General features: G+C 40.8%; 1 protein-coding gene and 1 non-coding gene across 3 annotated transcripts in view; one reads left to right on the forward strand and one right to left on the reverse strand.

Moving 5' to 3' along the window:
* Positions 1–19,015, forward strand: part of NTRK2 (neurotrophic receptor tyrosine kinase 2) — a 341,040-nt gene that overhangs the window by 241,516 nt on the left and 80,509 nt on the right. For both annotated transcript variants that reach the window (XM_012813015.1, XM_012813022.1), the window contains one exon: positions 9,097–9,227. In XM_012813015.1, the coding sequence (XP_012668469.1) occupies positions 9,097–9,227 (131 nt within the window). The remainder of the gene's footprint in view (positions 1–9,096; positions 9,228–19,015) is intronic.
* On the reverse strand, positions 13,895–14,001 carry LOC111722930. Its single transcript, XR_002771560.1, has one exon. It is a non-coding gene; the product is annotated as a U6 spliceosomal RNA (small nuclear RNA).

Consider the following 19,015-nt stretch of genomic DNA (forward strand, 5'->3'; position numbering starts at 1 on the left):
AAGCGAAGGCTGAACCGTATGTGTATTTTGAAGTGTGGTGCTCCTTCCAGTCTAACAGCTTGAAAGATTTCTGGGGCTTTCCCCCTCAGCTTTTTCTTACAAGAAGTTTTGAGAATTTAACTTAAATAACTCGATTGCTTTTATCTGCTGTGATATACAGGTTAATGGATAGCCCTCGCATGCTGCTAGTGCGTGCTGTAGGAGGCATCTGAGTAGCCACCTGGTGGCTTTACAGGAGTCTTGTTCTTCACGGCACCAAATGCAAGACTGACAGGCTGAGCTTGAAGGCTCAGGATGGGAATTCCTGAAAATCCACCTGCTCCCTTGGTGACCAAGTGCTATGCTGTGCATTGGGTTGAGGCCCTCAGAAGGTCGCTCACTCAACATCTCTCTTCTCTGGTTCCGAAGTTTTCTACACCCTCCAGCCCACTTCACTCTCCATACCTTCCCTAGGATCTCTCCCACCAGTTATCTCCTCTACCTTCCCTCCTTTCTTTTGTTTTATTTCTCTGCCTATTTAATTTATTTTATTTTATTTTATTATTTTATTTCATTTTATTTTTATTGTTGTTCTTTTTGGCCGGGGCTGGTTTGAACCGGCCACCTCTGGCATGTGGGGCTGGCGTCCTACTCTTTTGAGCCAGAGGCGCCGCCCTATTTAATTTCTTACCACCTACAACTCCCCTTAATTTACCAACACCCTGAACCTCAAAATCACCCCTACTGCATCTGCAGGGACCCCATTTGCTGCCTCTACTCCTTCACCTCCTGCTCAGGACTCTGACCAGGGCAGTCTGCCTTCTGCTAGCTCCAGGATCATCATCTGTGGCCCCTTCTTCTGCCTCTGATTTGTGCATTTTGGTCTCATCTTCTATCTCTCCCTGTTTTTCTTAATAGTCATGAGTAGTCGTTGGTAACATCTCGGTCTCTTTGGGTCACATATTTGTCCCCAGCCGCCCTACTACAGACATCACCTCCCACAAGAGTCAGTCATGCTGAGGTGTGCACTTCTGATAGACAAGGGGTGGAGAGGAAAGATGGGTGAGTGAGTCAAGGCTGCCCACCTTGGCTCTGCACCAGCCTCCAACAGGATGCTATGATCGAGGGCTGTGTCCTAACTGGCCTTCCTGCCTCCATGCTCACTGCAGCTGGATGGCTCTCTCTCTCATGACTTGTCCTGTCACTTCTCGCCGTGCACAGAGGTCTTCAGCAGATCCCCTGGGCTCGTTTATATAAGTCCTGTACTCACATATGAGGTCAGCCACACTGTGTAATGTGTGGGCTGCTGCAGACTTTAGATGCCACTTAGCCCCAACTCCCTGACTTAGCAATGAGGAACCGGAGGCATAGAGAATGATGTCTCTGGTCCGAGAGTCTGTATTTATTAGTGCCAGAACTTCTCTAACTACTTAGTGAGGTCATCAAGGCCCTGTGTCATCCAGCCTCACTCTGCTTTTACAGCATGTTGCCAGTTCTCTTCAGGAAAACCCAAGAAAAAAACACTATTTCCAAAACACACCCTGGACTTTTCTTTCTCCTCACTTTGTTCTTTCCACACCCCCCCCCCGACACTTTCCACCCTCCAGTAAGTGCCCCATTTCCCACCATTGTTTTCTCTTTATCAATAACCCATCTATTTTTATCTGTTCATAGTTAATTTTTTTTTAGTATTATTAATTTATAAAATAGTTGTAATTGCTTATTGAGCTCTAGGTCCAGCAGTGGGTGAGGGGAAATTACACCAATTTGTCAATCCCATGCCCAAAGCATTTTTGAGTACGCCTATAGGTGTTTATTTTTATGCCATTATGATGCTAAGTGCTGTGGACTCCTTGTGTAATGCTTTGGCTGAGGGTGGATTTTGTGTCATATGTTCATCGGTTGTTGAGTTCTGCTGTGGGAAATATTCTTAGGGAGCTCATTTCTTACTCTAGGGACATTGTTGAGGATGTTAATCATTGTGCCAGTCAGGATCCTCGGTGTAACATTCATTACTGATATTCCTTTGAAAACGGTCATGAACAATCTTACTTTCCAGAAGGAATCTCTGTGCTTTTACTTACAGGTAGCCAAAATTTTGTGAATGATTGTGTTTGCCTCTTGGCTTCTCCCACCAGGTAGCTGGGACTCAAATTATGACTCAAGTTTAATAACTATTGGGGACACTATAATTTGCTTATTTGCATTTCTACTTAAAGCATTGCGTTAGCTTTTTTTCTTTTTCATATCTCCTGACTTGAGTTGTTTTTTAAGCTTTGTTTTTCTTTGTGTCATATAAAATGCCTAAAATCTTTTGTGAATGAAGTGAAGACGTGAGTAAATGGGACGATAGATATACATACATGGAGTTTACAAGTTTCTTGAGAACAACGACTATTTTACTCCTCCCTTTTTCTAGGCCCTAGACAAATCCCCAGGGATTTTTAGTGGGTTCTTAGTAAAGATTTGTTGTACTAAGATGATAAAAATAGAACCAGGCTTCCCTAGGTAGGCAAAGTCAAACTCACAGACCTTTTCTCTCTCACTTTGCTTTTCCTACGAAGGCCAAGGGAAGGTAGTATGTAGTGGAAAGAATTCAAACCCTGTTACTCATTGATTAACGTCAAATGAGTTATTAGCAGATATGATCCTCTTCTTTTTCGTTTGCTATGAACATGGAGGTAAGAATACCCTACCAGATGGCTATGAAGATTGATAACTCTTGTAAATCTCTCAGCCTGCTCCCTGGCCCATCACAGCAATCAGCATGTGTTAGGCACCCTCTTCCCTCCTTCCCTCTCTATTTTCCCATTTCATTGGAAATAGTCCTTGAGAAAAGATAAGTAAGTGGATTGCTCTATGACCACAAGTCAGTCAATTAATTGTGGTGTCATCTGTAAAATAAATGTGACGATTAACCTCATTTGGAGGGATATGGAAATTAATTGATGGTAATGTGCATTGGGATTTTTTACGGAAAAGTGCTTAAGAAGAGCTCAGTTGTTACATGCTCTATTTCATCACTAATATTATTTATGAATATTTGCCCTTTTCTTGCCCTGGGGTATTTTATGTCTGTGGTCTTAATTGCATTTATTTTCAGTTTAGTACCAATGTGTATCTTAATACAAAATGTAGCTGAAATTAAAAACACAATTTCCTTCACACAAATTTATTTTTAGTAGGTGGATGGTTTCATTTGAATCAATATGCTACTCCTACATTAAGATGTCTAGTAAATAATTTTTATTACTTTTTTAAAGTAATAAAATTACTGTATTTTAAATCAAGTAATAAAATTACTGTAGTTTAAGTCAAGTTCAAATAATTTTCAAAGAGTTTAACTTTTACCTTCTACTTTTCACACTCATGCTTTATGCATATTAGCGGTTTTTCTCATGAAATTCTTCATTATGAGATATTTAGTTGACTTCAGAAGATAAACATGGATGTTTTAAGCATTTCTGGTAGAAAAGATATTAACTAAATGGAATACCTGTTTTCACTTAGATGCTAGGAAACCCTCGCTGTCTTCAGTCCCAATTAGAGACCTATGTTATAGAGTCCAAGGGTCACCCTTATAAGAGGCAGGGGAGCTAAGTCCTACCTAGTCTGGCCACCTTCCGGCCATATGGCCCTTTGAAGATCATATCACTGTGTCAGGCCTCACTCACTGAGCTGTTGAGCACAGGGGAGTTGATCTCCATGATCTTTAAGTCTTCTTTCTATCTCAACATCCAGTCCTTGGAGATTGAACTGCTTAAGGCAGGCTGTGCATTTAAGACTACAGGGGAAACTGAGAGAAAATTTCAGGAACTCCTAACACAGAACAGTATCTTCTAGGGCATATTACTCTTCATCTGTCTTGTCAAATCCTTAAAATACCTTTCTTTTTGATTGCAGATCACTTAGAACTCAGCACATATTAGATACTCAACAAATGTCTCAGTTTAAGATCCTCGAGTTGAGGAGGTTATGTCCACTGTCTCAAGGACTTTTATGAAACCCTGTTATTGAGGAAATAGGAAAGACACATTTCCTATTTAAGACATTAAATGGATAAGATTGCATTTATTTATTTTTTAAATTAGTTTTAGATTTAGTGGTAATAGATACAGACATGGATGGACACTTTTCCTATTGCCGATGTGCATATATATAGAACACGTACTTCTGAGAGGACTCTGTGCTAGGAATTTGACTCAAGCAACCTGAAGCTGCAAGCCTGTCTGTAAACTGATGGAGCTACTTAGTGACATGAGGCATCATTTCAGTATTATGATGCGTTGTTAATTCAAAACCGGAAATCCGTGCTGTTCTGGTACTCATGAGACCAATGACCAAGTCCGCCACATTTTCACTCTGGAAAGTTCCATCAATGACAAAGATGCCCAGACAGTGTGCAGACCATGTGAGTTTGGTGGTGTATTTGTTATAGCTCTCATTGAGACCTCCTTTTCTTGTGGCAGAGTGAATTTTAAAGAGAAATTTTTTTATAAAAATTTTTTAAAATCCAGATTAATATAAGGGTGCAAATGATAAGGTTATAGTGTTTATATTTGTTAGGTAAAGTCTGAGTTGTAATTGGATCCTTCACCTAGGGAGTACTGTTTTGAGTTGTCCTCTAAATCCAGGAAATCATTTATGGTGGAATTTGAGCTCTTTTTATTTTTTTAATTTAATTTAAATTTAATTTTTTTTGGTAGTTTTTGTCCAGGGCTGGTTTTCAACCCACCACCTCTGGTATATGGGGCTGGCACCCTACTCCTTTGAGCGACAGGTGCTGCCCCTTATATTTTTAATTTTTTATTACACTTATTCATGTTGAGTTTGAGGTGATTTTACTCAAGTCCTTAAAGTAAAAAGTGAAGAATTGACTAGTCTCAGAGAAAGGAAGCATATAAGAATTTTATGTGATGACACAAAAGCTTATTTATCATGGAATCCTTGCCAGGTGTGTTAGCTGGAGTCTACAATCTCAGCTACTTGTGATGCTAAGGTAGGAGGATCACTTGAGGCTAGGAGTTTGAAACCAGCCTGAGCAACATTGCAAGACCTTCACCTCAAAAAAAAAAAAAAATCATAGAATCAGTCCTTAAGCTTGCTTTACTCAGAATGTTTTGTAAAAACTGAATCAGAATGTTCACAGGTCTCTTCAAAACAGTGATACTCAAAGTACCAGTCCATAGTGAGATAGGAGTTTGTCTAGACTGTGAATCAGTGCATGGCTTCCTTTAATAAGAAGGTCTGACTCAGAAGTCAGCTAAATGCCATGCCAACTGCTGAACCAAACCTGGACTCTTAGCATCACTATCAAAAGACATAGGAGAAACGGCAGTCTGTTGTCTCTGTAGCTTAGGCAAGCTCCACAGCTTCTCTGTGTCTGAGGCAGGGGGGTGGGGAGGAAGGCACAGGTAAGGTGGAGAGGGAAAGTGTGAGCCAGGAGTGCAGTGGGTGAGGTGAGGGGAGTCACCGAGATGTCAACAAGGAGTGGGCAGAGGTGGTACAAGGCAGTGGTTCCCGAAGATCGATCTTCAGATAGCTGGGGCTCTAGCAGGAGGGGCAGGGAGCAAGGGGCAGAAGTGAGGCATGTAGGCCCTGAAATGTCTGGGCAAGGGGGAAAGGGGAATAGCATCCATTTGAGAGGGAAGAAAGGGGAAAGGCACAGGTGTCCTCAGTGCATTTCCAAGGTTTTATTTGAGCCCGTGAGGGAGAGGGACTTTTCATGAGAGGTGGAGGAATGAGGAGCTTGTGGAGACACTGGCAGTGAGCCCACAGAGCACCATGGAAGAGTATTCAGGGGAGGTGAGGGGCTTTTGAGAGTTGGCAGGGAAAGTATGAGAAATGTGGGGTGAGAAGCTGGATAACCAGGGACTTGGCAGTGGTGTTAGAGAGAAATGGGAAATAAGACAGCTTGGGATAAGTCCTGATGCTTTCTTGATGCAGAATGGGATGGAATTCTTGGCTCAGTGATGCTGAAGCTTCAGATTAGATGTCTACCCCTGACATCTCAGAGTTGGGGCTGCTTTATCACCTATATACTCAATAGCGTTGTTGTCAGTTAACTGAGATAATATAGTACAACACTATCTGTCTGTGGGTGTTATTATTAAATGTATTTTTCCAAAAATATCTGTATACTACCAATTGTATGCAAGTCACCACAAGACCTGCCAGGTATATAAAAACAAAATGATTACCTATGTCCCTAAGTAGCCTCAGTCTTATAAAAAGAAATTTATTCTATTTAGAGAGAATATATTGGCAACAGGACACTGTGCAAATAATCTGTGGCCCAAAGCACAACAAAGCGAGTAAATGCAAATACAGTAAGTAGCCTATTTCCCAAAGAAAAGAGGCATTTACTGCTTTCAATGCCCAAACTGGGGTTAATCAATTTAGTTTTGAAAATGATGAAATGGTAGCTTTAAAACTTACTTTGTGCCAACTTTTCCCCTTGCATGGTATATGGAAAAAAAAAAGTATGAATCAAATGCAAAAAATGTTAAATACTTGCCTTGGTCTGGTTGAGTGTGAAGTAAATCAAGTGGCAATTTAATTCCCACTGAACATGTGACAACCAGGGAGTTAAATATTAGATTTAAATAGGGCTGCTAATTCTCTGCAAGAATTACATTTGTGTCTTCATATGGGTACTCTACCTAATGAACACATTTCTCTCCTCTTAAATTTAGACGTCGCTACTGGAGCATGAGAAATTAATATACGTTCTTATATTCATTAATCCTGTTGCTCAGAAAAAGACCTTTTGATATTTATCACCCTGAGTTCCCAGAGGCTCACAGAGCCATTCTCAGCTCCAAACCATATGAATCATCAGAAGGAAAAAAATCCCATTAAAGCAAAGCCTTAATCACCACTCGCATTTTATACAAATTTGTACCTAGAAAGAAACTGTATAGGGTATTACATCAATGAAGAACAGGTAAATTAATGGTGGTATCATCCTTGCACAGAATATTATAAAGTTGTAAAAGGGAAAGATTTAGTGCTACACACACAATGTCACAATGTAACTCGGTCTCAAGGATATTGTTGGGTGAAATATGCAAGATATGGAAGAATTTGTATAGTATGATTCCATTTATGTAGGCTTGAAAACAGGCAAAGCCGCGCAGTCTCTTAGGGGGGATATAATATTGGCAGCAAACTTGTAAAGGAAATGATTAACACAAAATTTAAGGTAGTGATTATCCCTGGGAGATAGATAGGGAAGTGGATACAATCAAGAACGATACGGTTATGCTCCTACTGTACTAGTGATATTCTATTTCTTAAAGGAGATATTGAGTTCCTAAGTATTCATTTTATTACTATTATTATTATTTATACTGCAGGGATATGCTTTATATATTCTTTTGTTTTTATTAGTCAGTTCACATTCAAGACAAAAGCTTCAAAGAAAAATTGTCAGATTGCACTCTGGTGATACTAAATCATGCTTAGCACCTGAGGGATTGCCCAGGGCCTCTGGAGAGGTACAGGGCTCCCTCTTAACCTTGGGCACTTGCAGATGTGAAGAGATTGGAGGATAAATCTGAGTGCATGTGAGTTGAGAAGGAGAGGGCTTTGGTGCTCAAAGTGGTCCTAGACAGCTCTCTGAGGGAGTGAGAATTTGAATTGGACTTTGAAGGGTGGACTGGAGCAGAGAGGAAGCCCAGGGATCATTTTAACTTTTTACTCTGTTTCTCATGTAAATCAAGTCTCCCCTCCTGTTTAATGCAATTTACAATTGAAAAGAGACTTGGTGGAGTAGAAGAAAAAGCCTGGATTCTGGATTTAGACAAACTTGGGTCCAGATCCCAATTACACTCCCAGATGGAATCCTTGACATTCCTACAGATGTTTTTCTGCTTATAAAATGCAGAGAAGAAGAAATAGGCTTGTGAGAATGAAATGAGGGAACATCCGTGGCCGTGCGTTGCAAGCTCTAGAGGGCACCGCAGTCTCTCTTTAATTCACTGCCACTCAGGGACAAGGACTTCAGAAAAGCACATGGTCAAGACCCAGGGGACACCAGTGCTAAGGGGTAGCATTTAATGTGCTGGATGCACAGGCTGGCACTAGAGGTTTGTCCTCTACAGAGTCTCCTTGTGTTACCTCCTCTGTTAGGTCTATCATCTCTCTGGTGTCCACCTTGCAGCCAGTGAGTTTCTTAGGACCCTTGACTGCCTTACTGCCCTGGAAGGTGTCAGGATGAGTGACTTGAGCTAGTTCTGCTGCAGACTATACAGAGAGATGTTCTTCTTTCTTCTCCAGATTAATCTTTGGAAAGCTGGGACTGAGGCCTGAATTAAGAAAGGGGCTAAGAAGAAGCTTCTGGCACAGTCTAGATATTTCTGGTCTAAGCAAAAGAAATCACTGGGGCCCCACCATGGTCTAGACTACCTCACAGAAAGGGTGAGGTCAAAGCTTTAATCAGGTGTCCACAGGCCACATTCGGCCTGCCTAGGACGTTTATCTGGCCTGCAGGGTGTTTTTGCCGCCGCTCCCTGTCCTGCTTAGCAGTCGACTTGTCCGAGGACCCGCAGTCTGGCCCTCCAATGATCTGAGGGACAGTGAACTGGCCCCCTGTTTAAAAAGTTTGAGGACCCCTGGATTTAATTAACACTGCCCAGATCTTGCATTTTTCCCTTTGTGTCCTTTAAGCCTATCTCCCTTAGGAGTCTGAGATTGCTTAACAAAGAATTAGGGATTTGTGGCTCTCTCTCTGCCTTGCCCCATCAGACACATGACTAATAATTACATGTGAAGACTCTGATTTATAAAGAGGCTTGCCACTAATGTTAATTTCTTTCTCATTTCTCCCCTTCCCTAGTCTGTAAAGTTCATCAGTGATACTTTGTAGCCAACAGCTAGGCCCCTACTGTAGTCCTGTCAAATACAATCATAGCATTCTGGAGAGCAAGCTGATGAAACCTCCTTCCAGCCTCTTGGGGTGGACTGTGAAGATGGACAATGAGCTTCTTAGGTTCACTGTGTGCAGAGGAGACAATGCTGGGCTTGCAGGCTCAGGTGTAGGCCATTGCCTTCCTGCCCTCCACCTTCCCCTCCGCATGCTTCAATTCCAATTTCCATTCTGTCTTTGTTTTACAGTTGTTCAGCACATCAAGCGACATAACATTGTTCTGAAAAGGGAGCTAGGCGAAGGAGCCTTTGGAAAAGTTTTCCTAGCTGAATGCTATAACCTCTGTCCTGAACAGGACAAGATCTTGGTGGCAGTGAAGGTAAGAGAACATTCCAGAATATCTCATTATCTGTGGTCACACTAATGTGTGGAAGTTTTATTTTATTTTATTATATTTTAGTGGCCAATCCAGGAGAAAATGTGTCTGCTATGGTGGATTTATTTAAATTTCTTTAATTAGGCTGGGCCTAGTGGCTCATACCTATAATCCTAGCACTCTAGGAGGCCAAAGCAGGAGGATAACTAGATTTCAAGACCAGCCTGAGCAAAAGCAATACTCTACGTCTTCTAAAAACATGATAGAAAAAATTAGCTGGGCATTGTGGCAGGCACCTGTAGTCCCAGCTACTGGGGAGGCAGAGAGAGGAGGATCACTTGAACCTAGGAGTTTGAAGTTGCTGTGAGCTAGGCTGACCCTACCACACTCTAGCCTGGGCAACAGAGTGGACTTTATTTAAAAAAATAACCAAAACCAAACAAACAAAAACAAATTCCTTTAACTAAATGGGCAGTGGGCAGGATGTTTGGGGCATATTAAGCTGTCAAAAGTTCTTCTGGGAGGTGGTGCCTGTGGCTCAAAAGAGTAGGGTGCCGGCCCCATATACTGGAGGTGGCGGGTTCAAACCCAGCCGTGGCCAGAAAAACAAAACAAAACAAACAAACAAAAACAAGGTTCTTCTGGGAGGGGGGGCAATTGACCAGTCTTCAGGGTACAAATAGCTCTGAGCTATTCTTCCCAGTCCATGCTATCTAAATTCCACATGGGAGTCAGCAGGGTCAAACAGGATCCAACTAGCTCAGTCCTGAAGAATCAAGCTTGTCTTCTCAGATTGCCTGGTATTTGTGCCAAGCTCAGCTGAAGCATTTCTCAGATTCACGGTGTAGAGGGAGGACTGCGGACTTCACTTACCCTGGCAGCCTCTGCTCCACTCAGTTCTCTCCCTCTTCCCTCCCAGACCTTTCCAAGGCCCCATAGCGCACACAGGATTCCATCTGGGCTGGACAGCAACTCCTGTGGATTCTACCACCCTAGGAGACATGGGACTCCTACTAAAATAAATAAGTCTAAAAGTCCATCATAGATATATCCTCATAAACTCAAAAAGGAACCCTGGTATTCAATAAGATAAACATTATTTTTGAAAAGGATAACATTTCCACTGAGCTCTCTAAAGCATAAGAATTAACAAAAATAGCACAAACAACTTGGGCAGATATTTTACATATGCATTGTTAAAATTTTAAAAAATCACCAAAGTATTGGGTGGTATATATAAAACACTTAAAGGAAGCATATATTTAGAAAATGAATTGAGTGCCAAGTGAATATGGGCATGGCCATTGTACCAAAATGTAACTTCTTGGTTTAATATAAGATGATTGAGTTTTTATTGTCTTTTATATCTGCCAAATAGGGGATGTTTGAATAAATGGCGTTTGTTTACTAGTTATAACTAGGACAACTTCTCATTTTTAAAAATCAAGTGACTATTATACTTAGCATTAAAATGTTTCAGGTATACCTAATGAGTAATTGAGGAGCGCTATAAAATGATTCTTGGATTTACCCATCCTAAAGACTAAATGGTTTCTGTTAGATTTCATCCAAATGGAAAAACTATGCATTTGTTTTCCTTGTCCTTGAAAGAAACTCACCAGGCATGATACTCCTAAACTCTGAGAGTAGCCTCCTAAAAGCTGCGTGTTGGAGTTAATAAAGGACAGACCTTCCTAGGGACGGCAAATGTAAAATGTATCAAGTAAATACAGACCTCCCAGGATAGACAAGTGGAAGGGGAGATTAGACAGGGAGTGAGGAAAAGATGATGAGGTTGAATGGGGTAGAAGGTGGCCAAGGAAGGAACCTGCAGTGATTCTGGGGATGTTTAATTGCTAGGATCAAAACTAGCATCTTCTTTTCTTTCATTTATTCAAAAAGTTTTGTGATTTTTTTAGCACAAAATGTTTAAAACACTCAACAGTGTTATGTCTTCAGTTTTTGCTTTCTTCTTTTGCTATCCTTTTTTTTTTCCTTTTGGTTAAATTGGACCAAAAAGTAGCTCTATTTTCATAAATTCATAGTCTATCAAATGTTACAGCTGGAAAAATCTTAGGGAACATCTAATCCTAGCCTATCCCTGTGTTATAGAGAAAGAAACTGAAGACCCTGGATTCATATTCTGGACCCACATTTTGCTACTTGGAGGCCACTCCAGAAGCTAATCAGGCCTTCAGACTTCGGCTTTCCCTCATAGCGTCACAAAGTGGAAATTTATGAATGTGACAAAATCTTGCAAGAATAGGGAATCCTAGATGGTAGCATAGGAAAAGCAGAAAACCCTCAGCCAGACAAAGAGATAAATATAAAAAATTTCTCAGTGGGTATAACCATTCATCTTAGTACCATTCTTTATCCTATACCTCCTTCTCTGTACTTCTCGGAGAGGGTGTTGCATAGCTAAATCCAGCTATGTGTTATATTTTCCTCTAAACACATGCTGAAATAAGACTTCGGGGCTTGGACTACTAACCGTGAAGGGTTAGTTGTTGACAGCAATGTTCAGCACTGGTACCTGGGCTGGCCTTGAAAGAGACCATATGACGTTCCACTTTCTTGTTCACCAGGAGCTTCTATTTGGGTATATTTCCCATCACCACTGTCAGTGAGGCCACTCTCTGGTTTAAATCTCAATTACACCTCTACTCCCACCTCTGAAACCAACCTAGGACCTAGGCTTTACGTAACTCCTGCCTTTGCCAACTGCATGTTTGCAAATTAATGACCTCTGATGAGTGTCTGTTCTTTAATCAACACTGCTAAAAAAGTGGGGGGGATTTGATGCTTTGTCAAATCCTGACTTCCCTTTGCTAGAATCCCCTCCTTGTTGAAATTCATACAAAACTATCATCTCAATAGGGTGGACAGAGTACATGCAGACTAAAAATTCATTCTAACTTCATGGTCACTAGCCTGAGAAAGCTCAGTCTGTGACTCTGCATGTGAATTTTTTGTTGAAATTGGAGGTTTTGCTTGTAGTTGCTAGATAATTTTGAGCTTCTTAGAGGAGGTTCATTTCAACTGTCTTAGATTCAGTGGCTGCAGCCTCATAATGGACACAAGCTGGAGGGTGAACTGGATCAGAATAACCCATGGACCTTTTACAGAACTGCCTCTTGCCAGCTTGACCTGCTCATTTTCAGGGCTTTGGGCCAATTGAGAATGTATTCAAAGGTTATCCGAAGGAGCCTGGGAGGAAGATGTCTATGGTTCAGCCCTGACCACAAGAAAGGGATATTTTAAGAAATGAAACAAACTGAAGGCAGCTTCAGGGACGGCACAGCCTCTCACCTCTGTGGAGTGGCTGCCGGGTTCACTCCTCTTCCACTGCAGGCACCCAGGGATGTTTGACAGCCTTTCTGCTGTTGCTTAGCAACCCCTGCAGCATTGATTATGCATGCTAAGAAATAGCAGCCATTGTCCTTTTCCCTTCTCTAGAAGGAGCTGACTCTGGTTTGAAATCCAAGCCTTTACATTCAAATTGACAGATGTCAGACTCCTGGACATTCTGGTGCCAATGATTTCAGAGCTTGAGGGATCCACAGGAACTTGTTTAGGATGGAAGTGATCCTAGGATTCGACTGCACGCTAAGGGTGCATGGGGCCTAGCAGGCCTCTCCTGTGAGAGTACCTGCTTGTTTGGACCCAACGGGATTGCTGTTTTATCAATAGTTTTGGATGACCTTCATTTTTTAGAGGAGTGGCTTTGTCAGTCATTTTTTCCCTATACACTGAATTACAATCAAAGAAATCATAGAAAGAATGAGAAGCTAAGAAACCAGGCTTTGATCAAATGGAGCTACTTCACGTTTAAGTAAGTCAATTACCAAGGAAACGCTTCGTGGCAGTTTCCCTGCATTAACTGTGGATGCGTTAGCTATTTTTGGCTCCATCCAACCTGCATTTCAAGAGTTACAATTCCTACAACGTTCCCTTGTAGTATGAATGTGCACTGATATTTGTTTTTTAAATATAGCCACAAGTGTGCTTTGTGGGATTCATGTTCCCGCCTCTCCTTCCCCACTAACTCAGAAGTATTTCTAGAGACATAAAATGCGGAAAACGAGAGAGACCTTGGAAATCATATATATAACCCAAGCCTCATGTTTTATAGATGAGAAAATCAGGACTCAGGGAAGTTAAGTGACTTTCTCAAGGTATAAGTTAAAGCCAGTTGGAGATGTTGCTCAGGAAGAAGACTTGGCAAAATTAAAAACAGTGAAATCTGAATTTGGCAAGTACTTTCTTTGGGATATAACATAGGATTTTTGCTTTTCATGTTTCTGAATTCCTTCTTTTCAACAGAAAAAATGATGTTGTTTTTCTCCACCAAGAGTTTTGGAAAAGTTAACTGGTAGACCCTCTTGCACATCACTCCAAGGAAGGCCAAACGTAGCATCCAATATGCTGTTGCCATTGCTGTGTCCGGATGGCCCCTGCTCCACCCCTTAGTCCAAGTGACTCCCACTCATCCACTAGCTCTCAGTTCCGTTTTCCCTCCTGGGGAAGATTTCCCTCTTAGACGTGCTCATGCCCTCACCTAGGTCAGATCTCCAAATCATATGCTATTAAAACAGCTGTACTTGTCCTTTATAGCATTTATCATAGTTTTTAAATTATGTATGTGTTCGTGGGCTTCTTTTTTTTCTAAAAATATGGAACGCTTCATAAATTTGCGTGTCATCCTTGCGCAGGGGCCATGCTAATCTCCTCTGTATCGTTCCAATTTTAATATATGTGCTGCCAAAGCGAGTACTTCGTGGGCTTCTTTAATGAGTGGTATCGAATGTCTGTCTTCACTGTTAGAGCAGCATATTCTCCAGTGTGGGAATCATGCCTTTTAAGTAGGATTCCTAGTAGGTGGCATGAAATACATGTTTGTTGAGTTATGGGAGGATGGAGGGATGAATGGGTAAATATAGAAATAATAACTCTTCAAAAAATTTAAGACTTGGCAATTGGCATTTCTAGGTAAAAAAGAATTTGATGATCTACCGATAGACAGACTTTTATAGCTGTGAGCACCTGTAAAGATGATATATATCGAATAATATAAGCTAATGAAAAATCATCTCAGAAAGGATTACACTGCTACTTAGACACGGGTATATAGAGCTTATTATTGACATTCTTTAGCTTACCTTCCCCATTTTGTCAATAGGGAATGGGAATCCAAAGAAGGCAAATGACCCAACCAAAGTCATGTAGCTCGAATGAGGTCATTTAATGTCAGACCTAGGACAACACCTCAGTCCAGTGCTCATTTGGGCAGCACAATTTCATTTATTGAATTCTACAGATAGCCCAGTAAACCAAATTGAGGACAGTCAACACAATGCCACTCATCAAAGAATGTAAGGGAGTATGTTAATGGTGCTCATTTGTGTATAAGTATGAGAGGCACTTTCATATTTTCCCCAAGTAGAAATTTAGTTCAAGGTACGAAGTAGAAATAAGGAAAACTGGATTCCTGAAGAAGTATTTTGGCCTCAGGGGAATACAAGCAAAACATCATATTCAGCTTTCATAAAAATAACAATATCATGTTCATCAGAAACTCAGCTCGAGCTGGTTTAAGCAGGAAAGGGCACTGACTGGCTCCTAGAAAACCTTGCTGCTAGCAAACCCAGCTTCTGGTATCCTAGTTTCAGGCACTGCTGGGTCCAGGAAATCAACAGTTCTTCTGTTTTTCTCTCTTTGTCTCCATCCTTTCTTCTATATTGGCTTCATTCTCAGGGAAGTTCTTTCCACATTGTGCTAAAGCCTGACAGAAATGTCTGTGGGCTACAACCCTGCCATCCTAACAACTCAAGAGTTAAACAGAAATCCCGGCTTACTCACACTTGCTCATCTTCACTGTGTCATAGACCCTCTGCCCAGGGGAATGGAGGGTTCGGATTACCAGGCCTGGGTCACACACCCAACTTTGGAAATGGAAGAGCAGGTCAACTCTACCCAACATACACAGGCTAAATGTAGGAAAGTATTGGCTGCCTGGGAGAATATTAGGGATGTTATAGCCAAAGGAAGGGGCAAAGAGATCTGGCAGGAAGAAATGAAAGATGAACAACTCAAGTGGCAACTATAGGATAGCCTGGCCTCCCTATAAGTGGAACAGCTCACTCAGGACCAAGGCAGCCCCAGCGACTGTCATCTTCTCAGCAGTGGGTGGACTTTTAAAACATAGCCAAAAGCATTCTCATGGATCAAACCAACCTGAACAAGTGGTCAAGATAAGCACATCTTGCTCCTCCTCTGTGACAGGGATGCAAAGTTTCATTTGGATTTAGCTAAACTAATCCATTTGGGGAGAGCAGAGGGATATAACAAGCCCAGTCTCCATGGCTTCAGGGATTCTCCTCTTGGCTCCCCCGCTAATGCCTTTTCTGTATCCTGATATTTGTTTGTTTGTTTTTCATTTCAGATTAATATGAGGGTACAAATGATTAGCTTACAATGTTTACATTTGTTAGGTAAAGTCCCTATTGTAATTATGTCCCACACCCAGGAGATGTACCAGGTACCCTTACATCGTGCCTATTAGTGGGAGCACACCAGGCCTCCTCCCTCCACCCCTCCCTCTTCCCCCCAACTTGAATTTTTTCTCTTGTGTGCACCCTAATATTTGACCTCACACTGTCTGTGACTCATATTCTCATTCTTCAAGAAGAATAATACTATGGGCCCTGTTATTCCAATTAGTCATCTGTAATGCTACTTAGTCTTCATGCCTGGACACCTCTGTGCAACCCAGTCATTTAAGGTGGCTGTATGGTGCAGAAGAGGCCACCTTTGGGAAAGGATGCAACAAGGGCCACTTGTCTCAGAATCTGGACAAGGACAGTAGAAAGCTCAGCTCATTCTCTCTAACCTGGAACAGTGAAAAAATTCCTAGATGGAAAAGAGCACTAAGAGCTCCTTAACTCAAGTGGTCTCCCCAGCAAGTTTATTTCTCAGACAGACGGCTGTTCTCATTCTTGCTTCTTTTTTTTTTTTTAATGATAGTCATCATGTTGGTGCTCACCTCTTCTCTGCTTCCTTCCCACCTTTCCACTTCCATTTGTATGTCAAATCCACACAACAAAAATTGAGGCTGAAAAGATTAGTTACTTAAGAGGACATTTGTCAGCATTGCCCTAAAAAAAAAAAAAAAAAGTCTGTGCATCTGCACAGGACATAACATTGCAGAAAGCACTGACTATCCCTTCTACTTTTACAAGACCCTAGGAACAGAATTTGTAGAGCTTTTAATAGTGTCTAAGATTTTCTTTATTGTCCAGACATCACTTAAAATATTTTTGTTTTTCTTTGGTGTAAGTGCTTTCTTTTCTGCTGTGTGTGCTCACACGCACACACATGTGCTATAAGATAGAGCCTATCGTGTTCCTTGGAAAAATCCCCTATGCACTTGAATTAGGTAGGTTATTAAGTTGCCTCATCAATCTCCCTTTCCCAATAGCTTCAACTTTTAACCTTTGATTGGTGATCTGTTTTTTGTCTTGTTATTTACCCTTGTTTCTGGCTTATCTCCAGTTTATCCATATCTTTTCAGAAAATCTAAAACCAAAACAGTACATTTCACTCTAATGTGAGCTCATCTGGCATCAAGTGTAGCTGGAAGATTTCTTTCAAACCTTTGTGTCTTTGGGAAGTACTCACTGGAATAATCATGCTACTTTTTAATTTATGTTAACATGATAGACCAACTCACAGTCAATGGTAGTCATGATCTTCCGTGATGCACTAGCCCCTGTATATGTAGTGAAATTTTCTTGCACAATTCTATGCTCATGTATTTAAAGCCTATAAATATTTTACAGTTGTCCATATTGGAGGGAAACTACTGATTTATTCTTTTGATTCAATATTTTCCTCCATATGGCAGTTGCTATGAATTAGTTTTCTGTCTTTCATCATTTTTAATCTGGAACTTGATGTAAGCATAAACCATCAATTTTATCACCCAAATTATTGCAAGTATTTTAACATACAGTAGAACCTCTGTAAGTTGATCACCCAAAGAACTGTAACAAATTGGTCTATATATGAAGATGGTCAACATAAGGAACTTCCATTGGTGCGTGTCCAGTCCGTGAAAATTAGGTCAACTTAAGGAGGTGGTCCATGTAGGGAGGTGGTCAACTACAGAGGTTCTACTGTATATGATTAGAACTTAACTTCCTGTTTCTCCTTGGATGGTTCACTAGTTACATCTGAGCCATAACAGCCAAAATGCCTATGAAAATAAAGATAGTAATAGTTAGTTATCACCCTGGCTATCAATCGTGTATTTGGAGGTTGTCACCTGGTACACAATTAAAGTCCTTTTAAAGGCCAGTTAGATACAATTAGCTGAGTCGATAAACACAGAGTGTTGCTTTCTAACACGTAGCAAGCACTTTCTGAGTGTTTCTCACCATTGATATGTTCATATAATCATTGAATTAGTTGTTACACTGGTAGAGAGGTTGGGGAGCAACCCAGTGCTACTTACTAGTACTATTACCGTAGTTTCTAAGATTTTATTTTATCAAGTTCTTTCCATCTCTAAATTTATTAAAGGACACTCCTGCCAAGTCCACTTTTATAAGAATTGGATAGATAATTTCTGTACCATTTTTTAGGGAAGACCCAATCAGGTAGAAGAATCATACAGCACTGTGACTAAGGCTCACTTTAAATTCTTGGCTAATCATGACCTGGAACAAATTTGTAAGAAGGGAGTCTGCCTTAATTCTTTTTCAATTTTGTATTTTAGCAGTGTTTCCCAATGTTCCAAAGAAAAGGTTGACTCCTTAATAGCTTATAGAAGGGGCTTTTATAGAACACTACGGTCTGATAGAAATATAAGCCACAAATCCAAGTCATTTTTGTAATTTTGAATTTCCTAGTAGGCACATTAAAATAGTAAAAAGAAACATATTAAATTCATTTTGTCAATATAGTGTATTTCACTCCAATATTGATAATATTGTCATTTCAATATATTAGTAGTATGAAATATTAATGAGACACTTTACATTCTTTTATTCATACCCAAATTTCAAAATCTGGTGTATATTGTTCACTTAAATCTCAATTTGGACTTGCCAAATTTCAAGCACCCACTAGCCACATGTAGCTGTTGGCTATTATATTGGACCGTGCATGTCCAGAAAATGTTAGAAGAATAAGGATCTTCATTAGCCATGGATCTTATCCCAGTGATCCTGATCCAGAGGAACTTGGGCATATTAACTAAACATTCTTATGCTCTTGGTTGCTTGGTTTGAGAGTTTATTCATTTTCCTTTATGTTTTAAACATGGTGGTGAGAATTGGGCACAGTGAGGTCTTACCATAATAATATCTTCTGTATTTTGTCTTTCACCTAAACAAAGGCTGTCTCTATTACACCAATGATTTCAAAGACGCCTCTTGCCTCTCTTACTAGCTAACCATTAACCTGAAGATCCTGCCAAAGCATTGCCAATGAGTTCAGGTTTTCTTTTTGTTTTTGCCCTTACTTCCATTTCACCTTCGCTAGTTTCTCAGTTCTGTGCTGAAATTCATTTCATGCTACTTCCCTGTTCCAACTCTGAATCAACATGTACTCCAGGCACTATCTCGCTGGAGCTCTGGAGGAGACCTCTCCCTTGTGACTGTCTTCAGAAAGCATGGCAGCTTCAGGGTGTCAGGAAACTCACCAGGAATGAGAAGAAATGAAGCTACAAAGCAGACAGTAGGAGAAAGAAAATAGCAATGCTCAGTGATTGGGCAAATATGCCTGTC

Source organism: Otolemur garnettii, unplaced genomic scaffold (assembly GCF_000181295.1).
Source record: "Otolemur garnettii isolate 467f Iridium unplaced genomic scaffold, OtoGar3 scaffold00006, whole genome shotgun sequence".
NCBI lineage: Eukaryota > Metazoa > Chordata > Mammalia > Primates > Galagidae > Otolemur > Otolemur garnettii.